Source organism: Sciurus carolinensis, chromosome 8 (genome assembly GCF_902686445.1).
Source record: "Sciurus carolinensis chromosome 8, mSciCar1.2, whole genome shotgun sequence".
Classification (NCBI taxonomy): domain Eukaryota; kingdom Metazoa; phylum Chordata; class Mammalia; order Rodentia; family Sciuridae; genus Sciurus; species Sciurus carolinensis.
The window spans coordinates 134,460,692-134,486,591 of NC_062220.1; the positions used below are offsets into that span (position 1 = coordinate 134,460,692).

The 25,900-nt window shown below is 45.9% G+C and overlaps 1 protein-coding gene across 5 annotated transcripts in view; it reads left to right on the forward strand.

Moving 5' to 3' along the window:
• The window catches only part of Taok3 (TAO kinase 3), a 170,605-nt gene that overhangs the window by 143,166 nt on the left and 1,539 nt on the right, over positions 1-25,900 (forward strand). For all 5 annotated transcript variants that reach the window (XM_047560814.1, XM_047560812.1, XM_047560815.1 and 2 more), the window contains 6 exons: positions 5,048-5,284; positions 6,969-7,097; positions 10,541-10,744; positions 17,970-18,209; positions 19,597-19,809; positions 25,683-25,865. In XM_047560814.1, coding sequence (XP_047416770.1) covers positions 5,048-5,284; positions 6,969-7,097; positions 10,541-10,744; positions 17,970-18,209; positions 19,597-19,809; positions 25,683-25,865 — 1,206 coding nt within the window. The remainder of the gene's footprint in view (positions 1-5,047; positions 5,285-6,968; positions 7,098-10,540; positions 10,745-17,969; positions 18,210-19,596; positions 19,810-25,682; positions 25,866-25,900) is intronic.

The window sequence follows — 25,900 nt, forward strand, 5'->3', positions numbered from 1 at the left end:
TATAGCCTAGTTATTCAAATAATTGTGAAATTGGATATTTTAATGCATTTGATACATAAGAATACAAATATTAGAGCTACCACAGTAAATGCTACTGTTTCACCTCTCATGAGCCCACTTTTGTTTTTAAATACTTGAAACTGTGTTCTCTTCCTGGATGATGTGCCAGAGGATGCTTAGGAAAATATTGCATATCTCCCTCCTTATTCTTGAATTCTCAACTCTGAGGTCACTGCCGATACCATTTTTCACTGTGCCCAGCCCACATGGTCAGGGTCTCTCAATAAACATGTGCTGAATGAATGAATGAGGCCTCTTACCGCCCGGCTGTCCAATGAGAATTTGGATTTTAAAGCATGCATTGCTGAGTTATTCGTATAATATCCTCTATTACAAGACAGAATAGCCTGGTATCAGTCATTCCTTTCAGTAAGAACTTAAAGCACCCTTTCCTTAGGTGTTCTAAAGAGGAGAATGTCACATCTCTAATGCCAAAATGTGACTCATTGTATTCTTTTTAAGAACTTGCCATAAATTTCATTTGTGCTAAGTGCTGAGGTGGCCACTTTTATCATATGCATCATTTTGATTCTTACAAATAATTAATCTTGTAAATTGGCTTTGATCTCTTAAGAGGGTGACATTATCAGCCACCGTGCTCTTGTTTTATGCTCAGTAAGTTGCTTATTAGCCTTCTAGGACAGTGTTTTGTTCATAGTAGGCACATTCTATGTTTTGTATAAAATGGTTTATTTTAGCTCCAAATTTTGCTGGAATCAAGTAAGGTAGCACTGGACAACTATATAAACTTTTTTTTTAAGTTTCAGTCCTCCTTATGGATCATTATTTATCATTTGCTTTTTTTTTTTTTTTAACACATCCCAGGTGTATGAAATAGGTAAAAATTAAGATTCAGAAATCATGCAAGGGCTGGGGATGTAGATCACTAAGTAGTGTGTGTACTTAGCATGCTTTAAGTCCTAGGTTTGATCCCCAGCCCCCCAAAGAAAAGAAATTACACGTGCTTTTGGTTTTGTTTTTTGTTTTATGGTGTTTGGTGTTTGGTTTGGTTTTGGTGCTGAGCGTTGAACTCGCCCCACACGTGCTGAGCAGGTGCTCTCCACTAGCTGCACCTCTACCCCAGATTTATTCTCAACAGCCCGCCGACTGAGTACAGGGAGAGATTTATTGTTAAACATGTGCTTGCTCTTGGACCCACTTACTCTCATCTGTGACCCCATCGCCAGGCATGGTGAGCAGAGGAATAATAGTCACACTTCTTAGCCTAGCAGGAAGAGAAGGAACCAACACGCAGTGAACCTTTCCTGTGTGTTGGGACACCTTGCCAGGCACGTAAACATGGGTCAACTCATCTGGTCCTCCAACCTGAGGAAGATCATCCTAGTTCCTCTGTACACACAAAGACCTCAAGGGGTCAAGTCATTTGTTCAAGGTCAGTTGCATAAGTTAAGGACCCGCTGGGTATTCCATGATGGCACTACCCATTTGTGTTTTCACATGATTGAGGCTACCATTGTGAAAACTAGTCAGTACATCTCTAACTTCTTCTTTTTTTTTTTTTTTTTTTTTTTTTGGTACCGGTAATTGAACTCAGGGGCACTCAACCATCAAGCCACATCCCCAACCCTGTTTTGTATTGTATTTAGAGACAGGGTCTCACTGAGTTGCTTAGGGCCTCACTTTTGCTGATGCTAGCTTTGACCTCATGATCCTCCTGCCTAAGCCTCCCAAGCCGCTGGGATTACAGGCGTGCACCACCGGGCCCGGCACTTTTTCCTAGTTCAAGACATTAAAATCGTAATTTAGACTTAACCCTCTCACTTGCTTTGACTTTTGGGAGACTGATTCCTTCCATTACTTCATAACAGAAAATAATCATTCTTTTTCTTCCATGGTAATGTGAATTCCCTCAAGCAATTCAAGAATCATAGGACCTCAGTTAAAATCCTAGGCCTTATAAAAATTAAAGAGGCAAATTATATAAATTACATATGAAAGCACTTTGTAAACCATAAAGCATGATAAAATTAATGGCTTTAAAAAAAAAATTCTGTTAACCAAGTAGCATATTGTTTAGATATACAGTGTAAACTTAAAACACACAGGCATACATAATGTAATTAACATATTTTAATATATTTCATGTTAAATTTCACAAATGAAACATCTGGTTATACTTTTATTTAAATTCAACTATCTACCTTGAGCATGGATAAAACTGAGCCTCTCCCAGCGCGCCCAAGAAGACAATTTGCAACTTAGAAAGTTGGGTTTTGATGAATGGAAGGGGGAAGTGATATTCTGAGTTTAAGAAGGTAATTATCCAAATCGTGGAAAGGGTCCAAAAGCAAAATGTGTCTTCTGGAATTGATGTACAGTGACAGCGTGGTGAGCTTTGTCATTTGACTGTCACGTGCTTGTGCCACTTGTGATCCGGTGGGCAGCAGAGCCAGTCCTCGTCACAGGACCCACCCCCCAGTGCAGCTGGGAAACGTTTCTTGGCTCCATTCTGTTTTATCCCTAGAGCTCCTGGTTTCGGGAAATGACTGTCCTGAGACTACCTTACTGGCGGTACACCAGTGCTTGCCTCGGTTATTTAAATGTGTCATGGTAGCCTTAGTTCGTGTCCGGCCTCAGCTTTGGGAGTTCTGTTAAAGAAGGAATACTAGGGGCTGGGGAGATAGCTCAGTCGGTAGAGTGCTTGCCTTGCAAACACAAGGCCCTGGGTTCAATCCCCAGCACCCGAAAAAAAAAAAAAAAAAAAAATACTAAAATAAGAAAAACTGGGATCTGGATGAGCATATCCCAAACTTGTTACCTGGGAATAGGTACTACTGTGACATTTACCTGAAATAAATGAATAAAGCAAGGGGTGGGGGTAGTGGACTGAGACAGACATCATCACCCTATGTACATGTATGAGCACATGAATGGTGTGAATCTACATTGTGTACAGCCATAAAAATGAAAAGTTGTACCCCATTTGTGTACAATGAATCAAAATGCAGTCTGTAAAAATAAAAATAAATAAATTTTTAAAAATAAATAAAATGAAGTTGGAAAGGGCTAAATGATATCCTTTCTATTGACTAGAATTATTTTTTCCCCAAAGATGTGTGTCAGGAAGGTAAAACATGAAGACGTGAAGTTTATGCATACATTCCAAACTACGTCTTTCCTTGCCTTTGACAAGAAGTAAGACAATTTAAGAAAAAATATACCAGCAGGGCTGGAGTATGGCTCAGTACTCAGCCTGCTCAAGACCCTGCCTGGGTACCATCCCCAGCACCCCAAAAAATAAATAAATAGGGGCTGGGGAGGTGGCTCAGTTGGTAGAGTGCTTGCCTTGCGAGCACAAAGCCCTGGGTTCAATCCCCAGCACCAAAAAAATTAAATAAATAAATAAATAAATAAATAACATGGTAGTATGATAAAATAAATCATTCATTTTCATTAGAGTATTAAGTGCCTTTTTGGAGTTGCTGTCCATGTTTTATCTTGAAATGTCTTCTGTTCTTATTCCTTATACTTTAAAGAGGTTTGTCCTTCAGAAAAGAGAAATGAATTTGAACCCTTGTGTTAGTTTCACCTGGAAACATTTCAAAGTTCAGCTAATGTTTAATGGTCTACAGTGATAATACTATCCAGTTACGGAGCAGCTCTCTCTTGATAGTAAGGACTCCATCTAGTGTGCAGGGACACCTTCTAAAAAGAGCAGAGAAACAAACTGTTCTTTGTAAAATGCACTTTGACCCATAAACTGAAAATAGTACAGAGCATTAATAGCAGCGTGAAAATTTCCAGTAAAACTTGTTTGGGGGTTAGGTTGAGAAGAAATAGCTTATATCCACGGGAGTGACTATATCACTTCGTGACGAGTAAAACTGAAGGTATAATCCTGTAATTAATTTTTTTATAAAATAGGAAAAATGAGAAGGACGTGATCTAACAGGAGACCCTAACAGAAAAACAAGGAAGGATGGTAAATTGAAGGAAGGACTAGAGAATCACAGAATGTTCCATAGAAAGAAACAAGAGATTCTAGGGTTTTTGTATTTTCTCTTCAACTTGTTGGATATTTTCTAGATGATAAGTAAGGAGAAGTTACCAGGAAAAGCAGTTATCCAAAAATCATAGAAATGCTCTCTCCTTTGTAAGAGAAGATTATTATAATTTGTTAACATCTCTTGTGGGGAAGAGGAGGAAGGAGACAGACGATTTAAAAGATCTTCCCCCACCCGTCTCTTTCTGTCTCTTTCCCTCCCCTCCCCTATAAGAATAGGAAATAAATCATGTTCAGATCATTTTAGAGGAATATTTAGGGTCCCTTTCACCATTAGAGTCATGATCCTAACAAAAAAAAAAAAAAAACAGAAGAAGAAAAACAAAATAGTACAGTGCTTCTCAGCTGGAGGGGATTTTACTCCACACAGCACATTTGGCAATATCTGAAGACATTTTTGATTGTCATGACTTGCGAGCTTCCACTGGCTTTGAGTGGGCAGAGTCCAGGGATGCTGCTAAATACCCTACTGTGCAGCCCCCACAGCACACAGTTATCCAGCCCATTGTCAGTAGCACCAAGGTTGAGAAATCCTAATATGGTGGAAACAGCATGTGTCTGGAATCTGACATAATGGCCTGAATCCCAGCTCCCCTCCATATTAGCTGTGTAACCTTGAGCAGTATACAATTGGCACATCAAAAATGTGCTTAAGCATATATAATTGTCACATCAAAAATATGCTTAAGCATATTTTGACCAAATGAATAAATGACTTCCCTAAAATATTCAATTTCTTCATCTATAAAATGGGAGCAGTAACACGTATCTCATGAGTGTATGAAATGAATGAGCGCGTGCCATAGTTTCGAGGATCAGAGATAACTGTAAGGCACACCCAGCAGGGCGCCCCCTACAGACGAGTGTTGGCAAATGGATGGTGCCTCGACAGTAACACCAGAGGGTTCTGTTCTGCCTCTCATGAACCTGGTGACCTGAGTTCTGTTCCCCAACCCAATTCAGGTTACACGGCAGATCCATGAGCATGAGCAGGAGAACGAGTTGCGGGAACAGATGTCAGGTTATAAGCGGATGCGGCGCCAGCACCAGAAGCAGCTGATCGCCCTGGAGAACAAGCTGAAGGCTGAGATGGACGAGCACCGCCTCAAGCTTCAGAAGGAGGTGGAGACGCATGCCAACAACTCGTCCATCGAGCTGGAGAAGCTGGCCAAGAAGCAAGTGGCTATCATAGAAAAGGAGGTCAGTGTGTACATGAGCCATCGTGCCACAGCCGAGTCCTGTCTGTCCCAGTCAGTGGCAGAGCATCAGCAGGGAGCAGGAGCAGCTAACCTACAGGTTCCCTTCCGGGTTAGGGGGGAATATGCTTGCTGGGAAGGGCAAGGTGCTACTTAAAATTGTCAATTGGAACTAAAATAGTAACTGAAGATCCACTCAAATATATTCTCACTGGTATCTACCTATTCAAATGTGTACCTCCCTGGTAGCCAGGTACAAATAAAGGGAAACAAGTTGCCACTCTCTTCTGGGGACTTGCACGGCACAGGTCTGGTCCTGTACCTGTGTCCCATTCTCTTCAAATGGTCCCATGTGGCCGATGCACTTAGGATGGGCACCCTCCCAGTGGGGGCAAGAAATTCATCTCACCAAGATTTGGGTTTTCTAGGGAGCACTTCTCTTCCTTATGCAGGTTTTAAGCTAATTTAATGATTTTAATTCATTGCTTTTTGGTGGTGCTGGGGATCAAACCCAGGGCCTCACACATGCTAAATATGCACTGCACCACTGAGCTACACACTTAGCCCCTCTAAGCCAATTTTAAAAACAGACAAAAGGGTAACAGAAGTAGTCAAAATATTACCGTCATACTGGTAAATGTTCCGTACCAGAAGGGTGTCATGCTGCAGGAAAATGGGCCTAGTAACGCTGAACAAAATTCAATAGATTGACTTGTCCATGCATGGGCAATGCTAAAACCGGGTCCCCTGCCCTGCTGCACCCCCAAGAAGACTCAGCTATGGTGGAGAAGCAGGGGGGAACATATACACCCTGGGAATGGGGCACTGTACACACAGTAATTAAGCTCTCTCTCCACATAGAAGGCTGTTACCCCAACAACCATCAACCTATGAGGCAGTCTGGCATGAAAAGCTCAGCCCAAGCTGGGGTGATGTTGATTAAGTAAACCAGTCAGATTCTTTCTTGGGAATTTGACTTGGCAAATGTGTGGCGTGAATTGTTTCTCATGGAAGAATCCTTGATGGTGGAAGCTAAAGGCTAAAAGATGTATGAAAAGAACCATGAAGCCTAATTCTCTGTCTCCTAAGACCCTCATGTTCCACGTGCTTCATCTGATGGTTCCCCTAAACTTAGATTTGGTTTCAGGAGTCAGTATTACTTGGGTTACCTTTTATTTGATCTGTATTTTATCTATGTAGGACCCCCCAAAATGCCACAGTGCCTGACTGTGGTGGATCATAGCAAGTACCTGAGAAAACAAAATGTCGTTAGCTTTCCTGTTCTACTTGAGATGATCCCACTAGGGAATCTGGTCATTGGAATAATTAATTGGTTAGAGTTTGATTCTTGGAATAAATCATCGTTATTTATCCACTTTTAAATTTAACCTTTGGGCTGCCAACAATGTGATAAAAATCCTTTATTATAATCCTTAGTTCTCTTTTATTCCATGTTTTTGTATTCAGTAAAATACGTTTATTGTCCCCCATCATACTTTTTCCATAATTGGGAATATATTTTTCAATGATAAATTTTTTAAGATATGAGAATCATGGAAGACATTATTTTTTATTAATTATTTGTTAAAAAATTACATTACTAAGTACTTTCCGATTCTTTTCCTGCACTGGGGAATGTAGCCATGTGAATCCTGTGTGAAAAACGGGCATCTTTGTTGTTTTATCAGGCAAAGGTAGCTGCAGCAGATGAGAAGAAGTTTCAGCAACAGATCTTGGCCCAGCAGAAGAAAGATTTGACAACTTTCTTAGAAAGTCAGAAGAAGCAGTATAAGATTTGTAAGGAAAAAATAAAAGAGGTAAGAGTATCAGTGTCTTTAGTCACCAGGTTGCCATTAAAATGTTTGGGACTCAAAAATTACTCACTTGCCGTGCAATGTACATTCTAATCCAGCTCACCTCGACATTAGAATCCCTGAAAGCTTATTAAAAGAAAACGCTAACCCACTTCTAAATTTTTGGATTCAGTGGGCTTGGGGTGAAGTTTGAAAATATACATTGCTAACAGGTCCCCTCACAATGTTGATATTGCTGGACCAGAGGCCATGCTTCAAAAACCATTCAACAGACTGCACCGTTCTTACCTGCTTCCAGCTTATTCTCCACACTTCAGCCAGAGTGGTCTTTTCACAATTTAAGTCCAGGCATATTACCCAGGGTGTCTAGCCCATTGACCTCCCATTGTTACTAGGACAGATCAGTCTTAAAAGTCCCTACATGGTCTACTAGCAGCCTACCCTCCTGTCATCTCATGCCAATGCTTCCCCGCTGCTGGCCCTGCACTTAGCTACTCCACCCACAAAAGGCACCTTTCAGTTCCTCAAATGTGCAAAGCCCCTCCCTTCCCCCAGGTCTTGGCACGCTGTGTTTCTTCCACTAGGATGTTCTCCCTACCCCAAACCCTCTCCAGCCACGGTTCTGCTCAGTCAATTCCTATTCCTCCTCTTTGTAAGATTTAAGATGATTATTAGGACCTTCACTCAAATATCACTTTCCCAGGGAAGATCTTAGATCTTCCTAACTGCCTCAGCCAAGACAGGTATCTCTGGTTTCATAACACTAGAGTTTTTAATTATTTTTTAAGGATTATTTGAGCTACTTGCCCTATTAGCTGGTAAGAATCACAAAAGAGAACAGGTCCCTTTTTGCCCACAACTATATCCCTGTGTGCAGTGCATGTGAACATTTGATAAAGGAATGAGTGATTCTGAACCTGTTGGCTGAAGACCACAAGTGGATTTGGAGTACACTGATAAACTGCAGTTTCATCCGAAAGCTCAAATTTCTTTAGTTCTCCTTTTATTGGTACTTACAGGTGAACCATCTGCAGTTCCATAGACTTTCCTTCTCATATGACTTAGAATTTCTTATTTGTAGACTTACTTAATATATTAGGGTTTAATAAAGTTCACTATGGAGCATTGATTTAGTGTATGAAATCATTCATTGGACTTCATGTTCTGATTTGTAGGTAAACAGTACAGGACTTAGCGAGGTTCCTCTCCAGTTCTTTTTTAATTGGGAAGGGAAAGCAAGTGGGTTGGGTGGGCCTCAGGATCTTGTGCCCTGCCCAGGTAAACCTCTGGCAGTTGTTGGGCTTGACAGAAAACCGCATTTGATCCGCACTGGCTGAACGGGAAGGACCTCTGACACTGTCAGGCCTAGAGAACTGGGGCATAGACAGAGAGCCCATTAAGGAGGTCCACAGTCTCTCCATTTTCTCTAAGTGACTGGCTTGTTGTTATGAGGAGGTGAGCACAGAGCTTGCCTTGATTTCTCACTGAGAGAAACTGATATCTTCTCAACTGTGAATACCTTCTTATCTGTGTGTCGCTCATGCCCAGAGGCCGTGATTTCAGACTTCCGCCACCCTTTTGAGCTTTTGTAACTCTGAGATACTTGGAGATTGCATGGACCTACCTTTAGAAGATTCTCCCTCAGAACAGTTTCCAAGAGCCCCCACTCAACCTGGTTGGGTGGCATGTGCTTATTATCCCAGACACTTGGGAGACTGAGGCAGTAGTATCAAGAGCATAGTGAGAACCCATGGTGGGGGTGGGGTCCACTAGACCTTTCTGCACAGAGCTAGTACTACTCCTTATGAACTAAAGCTTAAAATGCTTGAAGGGATTGAGATACTTAAAGGTATTGTCCTTGGAATGGCAAAGCCATCTCCATTTTCTCAACTGTTGATAGATAAAGGCTGTGGGTAATACAGGGTGCTGGTTGATATTCATGATTTGGGAGTAAGTCTTCATGGTAATATTTGAATTGGGGTCTCCAAACCAGTGGTTAATGCCAGCCCTCCAACCTCATAGTGAAGTCAAGGCATGGAAAGAGGAGTCACCCAGCCTCCCTGCTGGGAGCCCAGGTTGCTCCATGCTGGAAACAGCTTTCTCTTGTAGATTCTTCAGTGAAACTTTGAAGCCTCACTGGAACAGCCCAGGTGAAAGTTGGTTTTCAAGGCCTCCCTGGCCAAGGGCAAAAACAATCTGAATAGTATGTGACGCCTGCGCCATAAAACGTCAAGCAGAATCGGTGCTAGAATTAGGAGGTTTCAGCAGTGCAAGCAGGTAGCCAAACATAGGTCAAGCTAGGAGAGTCACTGTACTTCGAGAGTAGACTTCTTACTTTGCTGTAGATGAACATCTTCACTGTTCTGATTCACTGCTTTCTTCCCTTTGTTCACATCTTCTGAAAACATCATGAATTTTTCCCTTTCAAAAATATAAATGATTTCTTTACCCCCTGATCCCAAGTGAAGCATGCTTTCTCCTGAGATTCAAAACTAGTGTCTCGCCTCTTGTCTTTGGAATCTGCCCACCTCCCTCAGTCTTGTCACCACCTCCTTTGTCCAAGCTCCTCCTGTCTCTCTCTCTCTCACCTGGATCTGAGCAGTAGCCCCCCAGCTGTCTCCATGGACTGGGGGCCATTGAAACTCTGGTCTCCCTCCATCTGTTCTCCACCTGGCAGCCAGAGTCGTCTATTTGCAGTGCATCTCACGATGACACTCCCGTATATATCAAACCTGTCCCTCCTATGCTGGAGATCAGTGTCCTCGACTCGGCCCACACAGCATCGGCAACAGGCTGCTACCTGGCCAGCCTCACGTCACACCACACCACCACCCTGGCCTCCATTCAGTTCGCAAGCGCACTATGGTTCCTCCCCGCCCAGGGTTCTGCACATGCAGTTCCCTTACCCAGGCTCTTCTCCCCTCTCCTTTGGCACTAGTTAACTCTACCAGTTTTTCAATTTCATTTTACTGGTTACTGAAATCAAATACTTAGCTTTAAACTTTCTCACAGGACCAAATACTTCCTCTTCACCGCAGTTTTCTTAGTGATTTTCAGTTCGTTCCTGTGGTTCTCTGGTCAGTTTTCTGTTCTAGACCACAGAGTCCCAGATGGCAGGTACCATGATCTTTTGCTCACCCTTGCACCCTTGTGCCTGGCACCTGAAGGGGCTTCATAAGTGTGTGGTGGCTGACAAGGGAACAAATATTTCTGAGAATGAGAAGCAAGAGATAGGAAAACTCACAAGTGCCCCTCTTACTTCACACTCAATTAACAGATCCAAAAATTAAAAAATTGGAGGCAGGGATGTGCATAACCAAGCATTTCCATACTTGGGTTTTCATCTGATGTCTAAATAATTGCATCTACATTTACAGTAAAATGTTGTATAGTCCCTTTCACAAGACCCACTTGGGTTTGTTTATTTTTGTTTTTGTTTTTTAAAGGAAATGAATGAGGACCATAGCACACCCAAGAAAGAAAAGCAAGAGCGGATATCCAAGCATAAGGAAAACTTGCAGCACACGCAGGCTGAAGAGGAAGCCCACCTTCTCACTCAACAGAGACTGTACTACGACAAAAACTGTCGTTTCTTCAAGCGGAAAATAATGACCAAGCGGCACGAGGTGGAGCAGCAGAACATTCGGGAGGTACTTGTTACGTTTATAACTGTGGGCCCTGGCCTGGGAGGCGTGGGCTGTGTGGGGGCCGTGACCTCGTCTGCTTTGTCCATTCCCACGTCCTTCGCCTTTAGCTGTGACTGGCACAGAGCAAGCAGGCAGCACAAGTCAGGGATGTGTTCACCAAATTGCAGAATAAGAAATGGACTTTTTCTAAATAAATGAAATAGAATTTTAGGGAGCACTTGTGATAAGCCATATCACACAGTGAAGAATCGAAAGAAGTAGAAAGAGAATTTTTGCTTCCACCTGCTGGTCTAGGACTTGTGTGTTTGTGACTCCACAGGAAACACGAAGAGCAGCTTGACACTGTCAGGCTCACTCATTCAGTCATCCTGCAGTTCCAGAGAGCCTCCGCTGTGCTGGGCACTGTGCGGGCGCCAGGGCCACCCAGCAGCTACACACCCTGCCTTGGAGTGGCCCTGGAAGAATCTAGGAGAAACAGACACGTGACAGGTTAACTAGTCTTGTGAGTAAGGTGCTACAAGACATGCGTGACGGCTTGTGCTCTGTGAGGCCACATGCGTGGATAAAAGTGGGTCTGTGGGAGCAACATTTCAGAGCTAGGAATGAGTAAAGGGGAGAACACCTACAAAGGCTCTGATGGGGGCAATAATGAAAATGAAAGTTTGACAAATACTGGATTAGGGGGGAAATAGGGTGTGGCATGGCTGTCAGTGGTAAGTGTCAAGGGTAGATTTGAAAGAATTTGAAATACAGAATAATAGGACCTGAGAGAAAAGATGAGGGTGGACTCAGAGTTACCTCTAGGGTCTAAGACTTGGGGAAATGTAGCTCTGAGTAGAAACAGAGAAGCTTCGAGAAAGGTCTTGGTAAGAAGTGGATTCATCCTGCACTTTTGAACTTGTCAGAAGTCAAAAAAACAAAATGAATAAGTCCAGTAGCCAGTTGGAAATAAAGTTTTGGGTTTCTTTAATTATTGTTGCTCTAACAGTATATATTTGGAGGCAGTCCCAGGCTAGGGGGAGAATTAACATCAATAAAAGCTAGAGAAGATAATTACTCCCCTAAAACAATAGAAACCACATTCATGACTTCATCCATATTAGGTTTTGATCAACTGAGCTAATAATGGCTCTACAAAGTTATTTTTCTTTTTTTTTTTTTTTCTTTTTTTTTTTTTTTTTTTTTGCAGTGCTGGGGATTGAACCCAGGGCTTTGTGCTTGCAAGGCAAACACTCTACCAACTGAGCTACTTCCCCATCCCATGTTATTTTTCTTAAAATCCAGATTTTCCTTTGTTAAGTCTTTTTCTATCTATAAAAGTAATAAAAGGGGGTTGGGTTTTTGGCTTAGTGGTGGGAGAGCTTGCGTAGCATGTGTAAGGCACTGGGTTTGAATCTCAGCACTGCACATAAATGAAAAATAAAATAATGGTCCATCAACAACTAAAAAACATTTTTTAAAAAATAATAAAGGGGCTGGGATTGTGGCTCAGTGGTAGAGCACTCGCCTAGCACATGTGAGGCACTGGGTTCGATCTTCAAACCACATACAAATAAATTTTTAAAATAAAGGTAATGTGTCCACCTACAACTAAAAAATATATATATATATATATATATATATATTTAAATTTTAAAAAGTAATAAAAGAACACTGAGAAAAAGACAAATATAGAAACATAAAGCTCAGTAGTAAAAGCTCTTTTAGCAGCTTTACTGAGAGATCACTGATGTACAAAAAGTATATAAGGTATACAATTTGATGTTTCGATACAGGTACACAGTGTGAAACAACTGTACATTCAAGCTGATTAACATATCCATTGCCTCTACATAGCTACTGTGTGTATGTGTGTCTGTGTAAGATTTAACTTTCAGCAAATTATAAGGACACAATAAAGGATTGCTAACCATTGTCACCATGCTGTCCACTAGGTGTTCAGAAATTATTCATCTTGCATAATTGAAATTTTGTACCCTTCCACCCATATCACCCCCTCTTCCCCTTATAATCTCATTTCACCAAGTCTCTACCCTGAGACAGTCAATCCTTAATTTGGCATAACATGCATACAGCTTATATCTGATATATGACTTCACAAAAATGAGATTGCTTTTGTATCAGTGGGATTATTTGATTTGCAAGCAATTGAAACAAACTGTGGCTGACTTAAGCATGGGAAAGAATTTACCAGAAGGAAACGGGGTAGGTGACAAAACTGAAGAACAGAGCTGGAAAAGCTGAAGAACTACGCTGGAAAAGCAGCCTCCATGAGGGCAGGAGCTCTCGGACCCTCCTCAGGGACTGTCCTTCGGGTGCATCTCCATTTTCCACCCTCACACCGTTTCTGTACCAGATTCGGACTCCTAGCAGAGAACCTGACTGGGTGGCGTGCCCAGCCCTCAGCAACACTCTGGTCCCAGGTAGGGTGGCGTAGCCTCTCAAGGCAAAAAAGTGGAGGCTATAAACAGAAGGAGAAGTAGACGTGGAGCCTGCAGAAAAGTAGCAGACGTCCACTCTACTGTGGTGCTTTCTTCTGTCCACTTACTATGGAGCACACACAGCTCTGCCTCATTCTTTTTAACCCCATAGTATTTTGTTGTTTGGTCATAAGATCATTTACTTAATGAGGCACTTCCCAGGGGCATTTTGTTAGAATTTTCTTTTTTTTTTTTTTTTGGGGTGCTGGGATCAAACCCAGGGCCTTGTGCTTGTAAGGCAAGCACTCTACCAACTGAGCTATCTCCCCAGCCCCAGAATTTTATGATATTACTAACAATGCCACAGAGAACATCTTTGTGCATATTTTTGCACATATACAAGTATTTTCATATATCCTCAGAAGTGGAAACTGTGGATCAAAGAATGCATATACCTAAACTTTTAAATAAGTATCACCAAATTGCCCTCTAGAAAGGTTTATGCTGCCACCACTAAAGCAGAAGCGTCTTCCTGTGCCTTTGCCTCAGCTGAGTGACGGCGATCCTTTTCATGAATGAGACACCTGAAAGATCACGCAGCCTGGGCCGAGCCTCTTCTCCACCGCACACAGATGCTCACCCTCTGCAGCCAGTGGTCAAAACAAAGGTCTGAAACTAAGAAAGCATTAAATATCATAGGCCAACAACATGTCCTTTTAAAAGTTTGAATCTAGTTTTCACTCAAGCCTCAGTGGCCACGAGGATAAAAATTTGCCATAAGCGAGATCTACTTTTAAAGAAGCCAACGCCAACCACTTCACTGGAACCTTAGAGCACGTGGACGCAGTTCCAGCAAAGGGAAAAGCAGGGACAGCTCGCCCAGCAGGTAGACGCGTGGAAGAATGGCATGTGTTCAGCAGCATGTGGCAGGAGAGGCCCATGACTGCCAGCCCTGGGCTCACATGCAGCGTGGCGAGCTGTCACAGTGGGGTGCAGGCTGTCCCGCACCCCACACCCTCCAGTGCAGATGGACAGAGTGCTTTGGGGGAAGAATCACCTGGACCCTCAAATTTGTTTTAATACTTTTTCTCAGCTCGTTTGCTGAGTTTGTGTAAGTGAAACGTGCACATGAGTGGCTCTTGCGTCTTGTGTCTTGTGTACAGATAAAGTAACCATTGTGTCACGTTTAGCTAGAGCGGAGGAGTTCTTCGGGATATCGTCTCACAGACTGAGAAAGCCTAAACAGGAAAATAGACTTGTTGAGATGTGTTTTCATGGAAAATGTTGAAAACCTAAAAACCTGAGTTTTGGCTTCAATTTTACGTTATGGAAGTTGTGTGACCTTAGGGTAGTCCCTCAATTCCCAAGTCCCTTACTATCCCATACAAAATCTTTGCAAGGCTACTGCCTCATGGGGTTGCAATTAGGATTGAATGATATGTGAAATAATTTTTAAAAATTGAGAGCCAAGCATGGTGGCACATACCTGTAGTCCCATCTACTCAGGATGCTGAAGAAGGAGGATCACTAGTGTCCAGAAATTTGAACCAACCTGAGCAACATACTGAGATTCCATTTTTTTTAAATATTGAAAGCTCATTACAGGTTATTATGTAGGCACAGGATTCAAAATAAGCTGAATGATGAATAATGCTTTATTCCGTGGTTTAAAGTATTCTAGGGAGCTTACCAACTTACACCCCAGCAACTCAGATACACAAATCAAAGATAACAGGAACAACCTACTACAGATTGTAACAAAACAATCCATATGTTTCTCTCATTCTTTGAATAATTTATTAAAACTAGATTCAATATATTAAATGCCAGATATTAATTTCTGAATACAGAAAAAAAGACATATTTATGTATTCTGAAGCATTTTCTTATGATCTTTCATTTCACTTTCACGTGCCTGGTAGTGATGGTGGGGCCTGATCCTCATTCTCCTCCTGAAGACACTGAAGTGTAGATTAAGAGATTTGTCCAAGGCTGGGCACAGTGGCGCCTGTCTGTAATCCCAGCAACTCTGGAGGCTGAGGCAGGAGGATTGCAAATTTGAGACTAGCCTCAGCAACTTAACGAGACCCTATCTTACAATAAAAATTAAAAAGGACTGGGGATATGACTCAGTGGTTAAGTGCCTCTGGATTCAGTCCCCAGTACCAAAAAGAGAAAGAGACAGACACCTGCCCAAAGCCATAGGTAAAGAGTGGAGTGGAAATACCATGGATTCCCAAACTTTAAGATATGCCAGAATTAGCTGTGCAGCTGGTTATGAATCACTTTTAACCCGGGTAATTCTGATGCAGGTATTCTTCAGCATCCTGAAGCCTTCTTCCATTAAAGATGGAGAAAAGCCCTTGATTTGCTCTGAAAGTATTCATTTGCTTTACGTCTTTTCTCCCCACCCATGCCCCCATGAGTTTCAGGGCACTGGGCAGCTCGGATTCAGTTTGGACTTCTCAATTTAAGAAATTGTGGGTCTGTAAATGCCCCGGAACAGTGTTGGGGAACAGGACCTTTGCCCACTTAAAGGGTTTCTCTTGGCTTTCTCCTGGCCCTTGGTCCTGGAGAGCTCTAGTCTGTAGGAGAGCTCACTCCACTTTGCCATCTGGGGGCCAGTTACTGATCTCTAAAATAAAAAATTTGGTGGGGGTCCCGATGAAGAGGAAAAATAAAACAGGGAAAATAAACAGGGGGTTGGGAGTGATGATCCGGGAGATTATCCTTTATTCTTTGAAACAAATTTAAATGGGTGCTCGTACTTTGGATATTTACGCACTAGAAAATAAGCTACATGAGGGGGGATCGCTTGTTCCCCGCTCTGTCGCCAGTGCCTGCAACAGTGCCCAGCACATAATCAGTGCTCAACAAGTGCATGTTGAATAAATAAATGAGTGATCTGTGACTTTGCTCTGGTACTAGAGGCTGTGCTGTTTAAAGGACTTCCCTTCCCATGAATACAAAGCCCAGTAGGCAAGATATTCTCAACTCTCCCAATGTCTACATCTCCCTGATGTTTTATGAACATAAATGATTTGCATTTTCTCCCATAGTGTATGCCAACAAAGAGGAAAGGCATCCTCTTGTTTGTATTTTAAAGTCCAACTCAAAACTTTCACTTTTCCTGATCTTAGCCCGCAATACTGCTACCCTTTTCAGAAACCTTACAGTATGTAATCTTGACCTCTTTCATCGCACTCACTTCTAACCTTGCTCTTTTTAGGTTCACACATAAAAATTATTCCATTGTATTAAGATTATTTTGTTTGCATATTAACTGAAATTTATTTGAACTAGCTTAAGCTAAAGCCAGGAAATTTGCTATTGACATATAGAAATATCTCGTCAAATTCAGTAGCGGTAACACAGGTGAACTTGAAGGCAGTTTCGGGTCCGTCAGGAACATGAGCATGAATATGTTCCCTTCTGTCTTCTTTTTCATTCTTTTTCCTAGGAAACCCAGATCTCTCTAATCCTCAGTCCTCATAGCAGCAGACAACTACCACATATGTTGTCTTTATATGTCCCTCAATTTCAGCCTCCCACAGAGACTAACAGGCTCTGAACCTCAACTCCATATTCCTAGAAGAGAAAAGAATCACTCCCCACTCTGATTCAGTCCACTGCAAGCCAAGCATGGACTTCAATAAATGTCTGTATCACTTCCCTCTCAAGTGTAGCAAGGTGGGGACGGAAGTCATGGCTTGGTAGACATTTGCAGCTACCCAGAGCACATGGTTCAGATGTTTGTATATAGTGCCTTTAGGAAATATTCTTGAATTGGTAAATGAAAAAAAAATTGCCCAACTTCCTTTTTTCTAGCTTGCTTTCATTCCCTTTTTCAACAACAAGGAAGAAAGGCGGGGAGGGAGGAAAGAAAGAGACAGACAGGCATGAGTAGAACTGAAAAGAACAGAGTGATTAGATCTAACAATGATCAGACAGACTGTAATGGAAAAGATGAAAGGGGAGAGCTCTTCTCTGCTTTGTCCCAGCATGCCCTAAACTCAGATTTTAAAAAATAGATAATTGGCCTACTTCTAACATGTGCAAAAACAGGGTATTTCCCAGAAAACTAAGAACATTGCAGACATCCATTTAATTGAGTTTCTCAACACTGACTGCATAGTAGAATAACCTGGAGAAGTCTTTAAAATTGAGTTTAGGTGGGGTTGGTGGTACATGCCTGTAATCCTAGCTCCTCTAGAGGCTGAGGCAGGAGGATCACAAGTTCGAGGCCAACCTCAGCAATTCAGTGAGACACTGTCTCAAAAAAGATCCAGGATGTAGCTCAGTGGTAAAGCACACCTGGGTTCAGTCCCTAGGGCTCCCCCTAAAGAAGTTTGAGATTAGGGTCCCACCCCAGAGAATTAGCAAAAATTTCAGGTTGGGGGTTTAAGCATCAGATATATGAACATCTTCATCACATGATTGTAATGGGCAGCCAGGTGGGACGCTACAAGCTTAACCAAAGAAGCATTTATTCAGATCCAAACAGAGCATATCGCCTAGTTAAGGGTCACAGCAGTTCTGCAAGGTAAGAGGGAGTCAGGTAGACGTCATCCCATTTTACAGCTAGTGCAGTTGTGATTGCTGCCAAAGTGCCCATCTTGTAGGTGGTGGACCCGGCAACAGAGCCAAGGCTCCAGGGGACTGTCCATCCATCCCACTGAGTCACGCTGCAGACACCATGGGTTTAGTGAAGAGCTGGGCGGCGCGTGCTCGGCCATCTGTCGCTTAGCGTGCGCTCCTCCCATCCCTCCATTCATCTCTCTCCATTTACCTTTGGCTCCTGAATGCAGGAACTAAATAAAAAGCGGACCCAGAAGGAGATGGAGCACGCCATGCTGATCCGACACGACGAGTCCACCCGAGAGCTGGAATACAGGCAGCTGCACACACTGCAGAAGCTCCGCATGGATCTGATCCGGCTACAGCACCAGACTGAACTGGAAAACCAGCTGGAGTACAATAAGAGGCGGGAACGGGAACTGCACAGGAAGCATGTCATGGAACTTCGGCAGCAGCCAAAAAACTTAAAGGTAGGAGGAGGAGAGGCGCGCCCCAGGCTTCTGTGCTCGGCCAGGGTGGGGAGGAGCGGTGGTCCCGTGCCTGGATGACAGTGGGTCTGGTGCCCCGGGAACTTCTCAGAGTCACCCATTTCCGGGCCCCACACCCACCAAGTCAGAATGTCCAGATGCAAAGCCCAGGAGTCTGTGTTTGGAAACGCTGGTGTGGAAAGGCCCGCTCCTCCATCTCTTGACTTCTCCTTTTACTCTGCTAGGTCATTTCTCTGAACTCTGCATGAGCTTCCTTCTCTAAATTGGAGGAATAGCAGCCGTGGCTCTGATTCTATTGACAGTAGCTACCTTGAGAGCTGCTGTGCATCCTGAGAGGGACCCGAGGCCACGTGCCAACTCGCAGGAATGCGTGATTATCAGAGGTGTCTGTCATGGGCCTGGGAATCAGCGTTGAATCCGCAGGGCCAGGCCTTCCCTGCCCCTGCGCCAGACCCGAGGTGCACGGAGTAGCTCCTGTGGCCCTCGCTGCCTCGGGCCCATTTCAGCAGACGGCTGAGTAACAAGCTCCATGTTCTCAGCCACTGCTGTATGTCAGGGGGGACAGTGTCAACACTGGCACAGACATGAGGCCACCCTCAGTCACACTGACCATGTGCCTCTTCCAGCTAAATCCTGTCACCACAAGTCCTCAGAGTGCCATGAAAGGCACACCTGGCTGTGGGGGGCAGCCTGATGGAATGCCTTCTGGCCTTAGTAGCAGCACACTCCTCGTTCTCCTTGCCAAAGTGCAAATTTGGTATTGCCACACGCAAGCACAACCTCTTAATGGGGACAAAATCCACAGTCACTGTTCTCTATCAGTTTATGTTGAAATCCAGTGGAAACGGGCTGGGCTGTGAAGTGCTCTCCAGATGTTCTCCTCTGTTGACTGGTGGAGGAAGCCGAGCAGCAAGAGCTGACTATCACACCACCCCCTTCTCACTTGGAAATGGGGACATGGCATACATGACACACACAAAGAGGAAGCACAGCAAACAATAGGAAACACTAAAGACTTGGATGGGAAACCATAAAAATAACTGCCAACCTTTTAACAAGCAGAGCTTCATAATATTCCACAATCTGCTTAGAATTGCCACCCCCTTATTATAATACATTTCTTCTTTGAGGTCATTTGTGAATCCAAAATTATTTCTATTCATTTACTTAAAACACAGAAGCATTGGTAGAGTTTGCTCTTTTTTTTTAGAATTTGCACTTGTCTGCATTATTTCCATGATTCTGGACTAGCACGGTCGGTCACGCACTAAAAGCAGATAGTCCTGGCACTGGGACTGAATCATTATAATGGAAACTTTCTGTTTTCACTGATGTGTCTTTATTTTCCCTTTGTCACTTTTTCTAACAGGCCATGGAAATGCAAATTAAAAAACAGTTTCAGGACACTTGCAAAGTACAGACCAAACAGTATAAAGCACTCAAGAATCACCAGTTGGAAGTTACTCCAAAGAATGAGCACAAAACAATCTTAAAGACACTGAAAGATGAGCAGACGAGAAAACTTGCCATTTTGGCAGAGCAGTATGAACAGAGTATAAATGAAATGATGGCTTCTCAAGCGGTAAGTGGTTAGCTTTGGTGCCACGGCTTCAAGAGCTTTGGGATTCAAGAAAAGTCAAGATCCAGCCTTTTGTTCCCAAGATGCACAAATTTAGGATATTGGTGTTTTTCTGCCCAAAGCACTGAGGAAATGACGACGCTGAATAAAGTCAAGCCAATGTGGACGCTGGAGTGCATCTTATAAGATGGAGCTCAAGGACAGACGTGCTCAATCAGACCTGTGGCACCTAGGGTCCTTGAGGGCGAGAGGGGCTAGACACGCATAAGTGTCACGTGTTCATTCGTCAGAGATCCCTGCTGCCACCCCCAGCTCATGTCAGGCACCAGTGCAGAAGCGCTCACAGTCCAGGGAGGAAGCAGACGCACACTCACTCAGTGAACCTGTGCTGAGCCTCTGTGTCCAGCACTCTGCTGGGCTCAGAGACAGTGACGCGCTAGACAGACAGTGGGTCTCTGGCCTCACCCTTCTGTCCTGGAGCCAGGAAGTCCAATAGTTAAGCTATAATAATAAAGCACAGTGAGTGCTTTGAAGTGGGAGGTGCTGGGGGAACAGGAGGACGGGGCGGGGGACAGTGAGTCTGGTCTAGGGAAGCTTCCCTGTGGGAGCCAGTGGGCTTAATGGAAGTCATTGAAGCCAGCAGGTTCCACAAAGAGACCCAGATAGGCACAGATCCAAACAATGGAGGGCGCATCTGGGGGACTCAGAACTTGAATGTGGGCCCAGAGTTCAAAGAGGGGGATTATGGGAACCCAAAAAGGGAGGTGACAAAGGTCTCGGTAAGCCAGGGATGGAGCGAGCGTGGTAATTCAGTGATCTCACAAGGAGAAGGGTCTTAAAGAGCACTAGCTCACCAAGCAGGCAGAAGAGGAAAAGTTAGTCCCGGCAGAGGGTCAGTCTGTAAGACTAGAGGCCTGACAGGGCACTGCCAGGGCAGGAGTGTGGAAAGCAGGTGGATGTTCACCGTCAGAAGGCAAGAACAGGAGTCTGGGCATTATTCCACAAGGCTGTGGAGGAAGGAGAGTAACAGGATCAGATCTGTGTGCCAGAGAGAGCATGGCAGTCATGCGGCACAGAGAGGGAGGCCTGCTGGCAAGCTGCTGCGGTAGTCCAGGGGAGATGGCCGTGGCGGGCGCGCCGCCCGGGGCAGAGGGAGGCTCACCGTGTGAGGCCCTGGTGCCGTCCCAGCACCAGAAACCGACAGTAAGCCAGCGGAAACGGAAAGATGAGAAGGGTTTAAAAATACTTAGAAAGCAAAAAGGAACTTGGTGACGGGTTGGAGGGGCAGGTTTGACGATAGACTGGACTAAGTCATCATTTTACCAAGACAGAAAAATAGAAGGAGGGTGAGCGGACGCCGGGGGAGGCGATCGGTCAAGTCGTGGACGTGGTATCTGAGCGACGTAGGTATCCGTAGAAAGACACAAACATGGAACTTGGCAGTTCAGGAGACATATCAGGATTAACCCATTGTGTCCCATCGTCCTACATAAAGGACGTAATAAACACCTATGAAATTTTATAAGGCACCTATATAATGACTCAATTTAAGTTTTTACAAGTGTCTCATATAGGATGATAAGACATTTGGGTTAAAAACAAAAACTTAGACACCATTGCCAAATGGGGGCAGTTGTAGTTGTGAGAAATAGATGGGGACAGCAAATGGAATTAGAGAGAAAGGGGACTGAAGACAGAGTCTAGGGACACCGACATGTGAGGAAACCAGCACTCAGGAACGTAAGAGGGGAGCCCGGAGAGAGGACGCCAGAGAGGCCAGGACGTGGGTTCTAGCTGGAGACCTCAAAGGTGGCCCAGACCGGTTAGGACAGTAAGCGTGGGGTCCTCACTGGATGGGCCGTGGGTCGGCCCGTGGCTGGTCAGACAGTCCGCGGAGCCGTGGGAATGGCAGGCGTGGTGCTGCCATGAAAGAGGGACACAGACGAGGTAGACAATGTGACACAGAAAAGGACGGTAGCAGGCGGAGGAGGCAGGGACCTCTGCTTGCCTGCGGCCCAGCCTGTTGAGGGGCTGGGGACAGGAGCGGGCACTCGTCCCTTGGCTGATTCACCCATCCAGAGTTGTACTGCCCGCCCACGCTGCGCCCCCGCCTCCCGGGAGCAAGCCAGCCTCGGTCAGGACCTCACGGGACTTGTCCAAGAATGGAGGAAAGCGGCACAGAAGTGCGAGGCGCCGGCAGAGCGCTGCGCACGAGGCGGGGCTGGCCTGGAGTTGGGAGGCCTCTGCCACTGAGGCGGAGGAGCTGCGTGCGGGTGGGAGGCCCCACCTTGGAGGATCAGACGCCCTTGTATTTGGAAAGCAGTGAACGGGGAGACCAGCATGGGCCAGGCTGGAGGGGCACCCGCCCAGGTCGTGCAGGGCTTGCAGGCGTTAAGTGTGTCCTCTTTATCCTAAAAGCAGTGGGAAGCCACTGGAGACTGGAGCAGGGCCGGCAGCTGGTCTGTGTTCTTGGATGTTGACTCGGTGACATGGAGAGGCTGGCCAGGGACGCAGCTAGAGCTGGTGTGAGGAGGCTGGTTACAAGGCCTCGGCTTTGACCTGGGCACCAGGGAGGAGGGCAAGGGGTGGAGGAGGAGGCAGCCAAGTGCGAGAGCGGGGCAGCCGCCAGCCACCCACTGTTGGAAGGACGCGGGGGGACAGGGAAGTGGGAAGGGAAGGATGAGGAGTTCACAGTGGTCACGCTGAGCTCGAGGCCTGGGAACCATCAGGCGTGTCTCCTGGGGAAGCGGCCACGGGAGACGCGGGGTCGTGTGCACAGCAGATGGTGAGGCTCCTCAGGAGGAGGAAGAGCGCTCGGGACTCAGCCCTGAGGACGCCCCACACGCAGGCTTCCAGGGGCCGTGGTGAAGCCCAGTGGCCGAGTCAGCAAGCGCGAGGCCCTAGGTTTAACCCCAGGCACTGCTCGGGAGCGAGAAGAAGGACCTCGTAAGTCAGGGCTGCCAGAAAGGAGGAAGCAGCTGGGATGGGAAATGAATGGGGAGTTGGGGGTGCGGTTTGCAGGATCTCAGGAGGCAGGAAAGGATCTCAGAGGGAAAGGTAAATCCGCACGAGCAGGAGCTGCTGGGGTCGGGTCGGTAAGGACCAGTTCATGCTGGTCATCAGTGGCCTCCATGTGAGTCCTGTAAACAGAAGGGCCACATCAGCATGAGTGTGAGGTGAGGGGGTAGAGAGGGGAGAAGGGAGAGCTGAGGGCGTTGTCTTGTGAGTCATGGTGTCGGCGCCTGGGGCAGTGGCACCCCGCAGACACCCCACGCGTGCAGGTCCTGTGAGATGGGGGAGAAGGGACAGGAAGACAGGCTCATGACTGCCCTTGAATACATGCAGGAGAGAAGCGCCCTCTCTCTTGGACAGGGAGGAGGTCAGAGTAGCCATGACTGTCCTGTACTGACCGCATGCCAGCGTCCCTGTTGTCTTGAGATTGCGTGGGCGACACTTCACTTTCGTGACACCCCTCTGGAGGAGTCACTGTTTAACCTGAGTTTACCTGTGAGGTTTGCTGAGGAAAGCCACTTAGGGCCAGCCTGCCCAGGGCTGGGAGTGGGCAGGCAGCTTCTGAAAAGGGGCAGAAGTACGTACCTTGGGTCTCTGTCACAGCTGGCCAACGTCGCCAGACCCACGCAGATGAACGAGCCGTCCAGCCAGCTCGTTCATCAGAACAGGCAGCGGGGCTCAGGGCGTAGCAGCCCAGCCCTGGCGAGGGGCAGCACGCCAGTGAGTGCTGGAGGCAGGTCCGAGCCCTCGCGGACCCTGTAGGCCTGTGCGGTTGGCACCCCTCGACGTGCTGCCTCGCTCCCCTCTCCCCCATGGAAGCCACTTAGATAACCGACATGACATCCTCCACGACTCTATGAAACTTCTTAATGGATGTGCTGTGACTGACTTCAGGTGGTGAATGCCAAATCCTGGAACGTCCCCCTGGTTTCTGGCATGGGGACTTTTATAGGCAGAGCTGGTACCAAGCATAGTCACTGACAATGGTAATAAAGCGTCAGAAACCAAAGACCATGCCCGCAGGGTGAGCCCCATGCCCGCTCACTCCAAGGAGCCCAGCAACTAAATAGAGGAGTAGAAAAGAGCAGGGCTTCCGCTTCCTGTGTTGGCAAGAAGTCTGCCACATCGAGGGGAGCCAGTGGCCATCCTCTCTAGAGCCAGAGCACCCTCGTGTTCGCCCCTCAGGCTGCTCCTGCTGTGGGCCCACTGCTCTTGTGCCCAGTATGTCACCCCTTCTTGTCTCATTGGGAAAACGAGAGTGACCCATCCTCTTGAGTGGGTCTTAATGAGAGCTGGTTAGGGTGAATTACTAGAAGGTACTTTGGAAATATGATTACATGATTTATTTTATGTTCCTTTAATTGCTATAGTATATTTCTCCAGAAGAACTAAAGAAAATACAAGACAAATAACTTTTCTAAACTATTGTAATTTAACATTTTAAAAAGTAATTTTTTGATCAGGATGTTGTGATGTATCGTTAATTGTTACAATTCGTAGATAAATAGAGAATATTATCTTGGCAAAATGGAAACATGGAAATGTATGGAAACATGCAGGTAGCTCAGGGTAGACTGGATTACCTCATTAAAGGGTTCTAATCTCATAGTTCCCAGCCATACTAAGGACCTGTATGTTCAGGCAAAGCCAAGCCTAAGACAGAGCACCAAAATCTCTAAATTTAGTCCTGCTAATGGCCCAAAGCCTCCAGCTGTCAGGTTGAGGGGTAGGCATTTCTGTGAGCTGGCCTAGCCCGTCCCCACGCGAGATCTGGGCATGTTGGTGTATAATAGGAAGTCTCAGTACTGGGGGAGCAAGGGAACCTAAAAGTCCACCTTATGGTGCAGACTTTGTTACTTCAAATCAGAATACGCCCCTCCAGATTGGCGAGGATGCTCCTTGGGGAAGAGACTTTGAACCACTCGAGTTTTGAATCGACCAGCCAACAGGATGACTCTTGTGGTCCAAAGAGGCGTCGACATTACCTGGCAGGAGCGTAACAGAACTGTGGCGTGTTTCCCAAGTTTTATGCGTGTCAGATTGATTTATTTAGAGCTGAGCATATCTAAATGGCTTTATGGTTTTGTGGTTAAAGATGTCTAAATATGGAAGTGGTCTTGTCAAAGCCAAAATAACAACAGACACTACTTACTGAATGCTTAGCCTGGGGTCACCCTCTACCTGGGATAGTGTGTATTTACGTCTTGATTCCTTCGCTGGTGTCTTGCGGCACTGGGGACTGGACCCAGGGGTGCTCTACCATGGAGCTACGCCCCCAGACTTTTTACTTTTTTTTATTTTGAGACGGTCTCACTAAGTTGCCTAAGCTGACCTTGAACTTGCCACCCTGCTGCCTCAGTCCTCTGAGATGCTGGGGTCACAGTAAACCTGGGCTTGCTCACCAATCCTTTCATGAGCCCCCACGTCAGTCTCAGGCAGCAGGAGCTGCTGTTTTCTTGTGGTGAATGGGGGGCGAGGCGCTGGGGTGCGCTTGGTGGCAGAGCGCCTGCCTAGCACGCGGAAGGCCCTGGGTCGCAGTCCTAGTGCTAAACACAGGCGTCGAAAGGGTAAGTAGTTGGGCAGGTGACACCTCTGAGAAAAGGCGGTGTGGACACCAGGCTCAGGAGGCCACCCGCACACCCACAGGCTTTGTCACTAGCTACTGTGGTTTCAGACTGCGAAGGATGAGCTTTCAGGACTGTGCGGCCCATTGGGCAGCTCTCACTGGCGTGATCCTGCCTCTGAGTGCACCCAGGGCACCTTTTTCTGGGGGGACCCTTTTCAGTCCACTGAGGAGTATCTCCCGGTAGTCCCCAAGCAGCAAGCGAGGGCCGTGTGACAGCATGTGTCTTCTGTGCCCACAGTTGCGGCTAGATGAGGCCCAAGAAGCAGAATGCCAGGCCTTGAGGCTGCAGCTCCAGCAGGAGATGGAGCTGCTCAACGCCTACCAGAGCAAGATCAAGATGCAGACGGAGGCGCAGCACGAGCGCGAGCTCCAGAAGCTGGAGCAGAGGGTGTCTCTGCGCAGAGCGCACCTCGAGCAGAAGGTAGGCGCGGGGTCAGCGCGGGGTCACACTCGGCA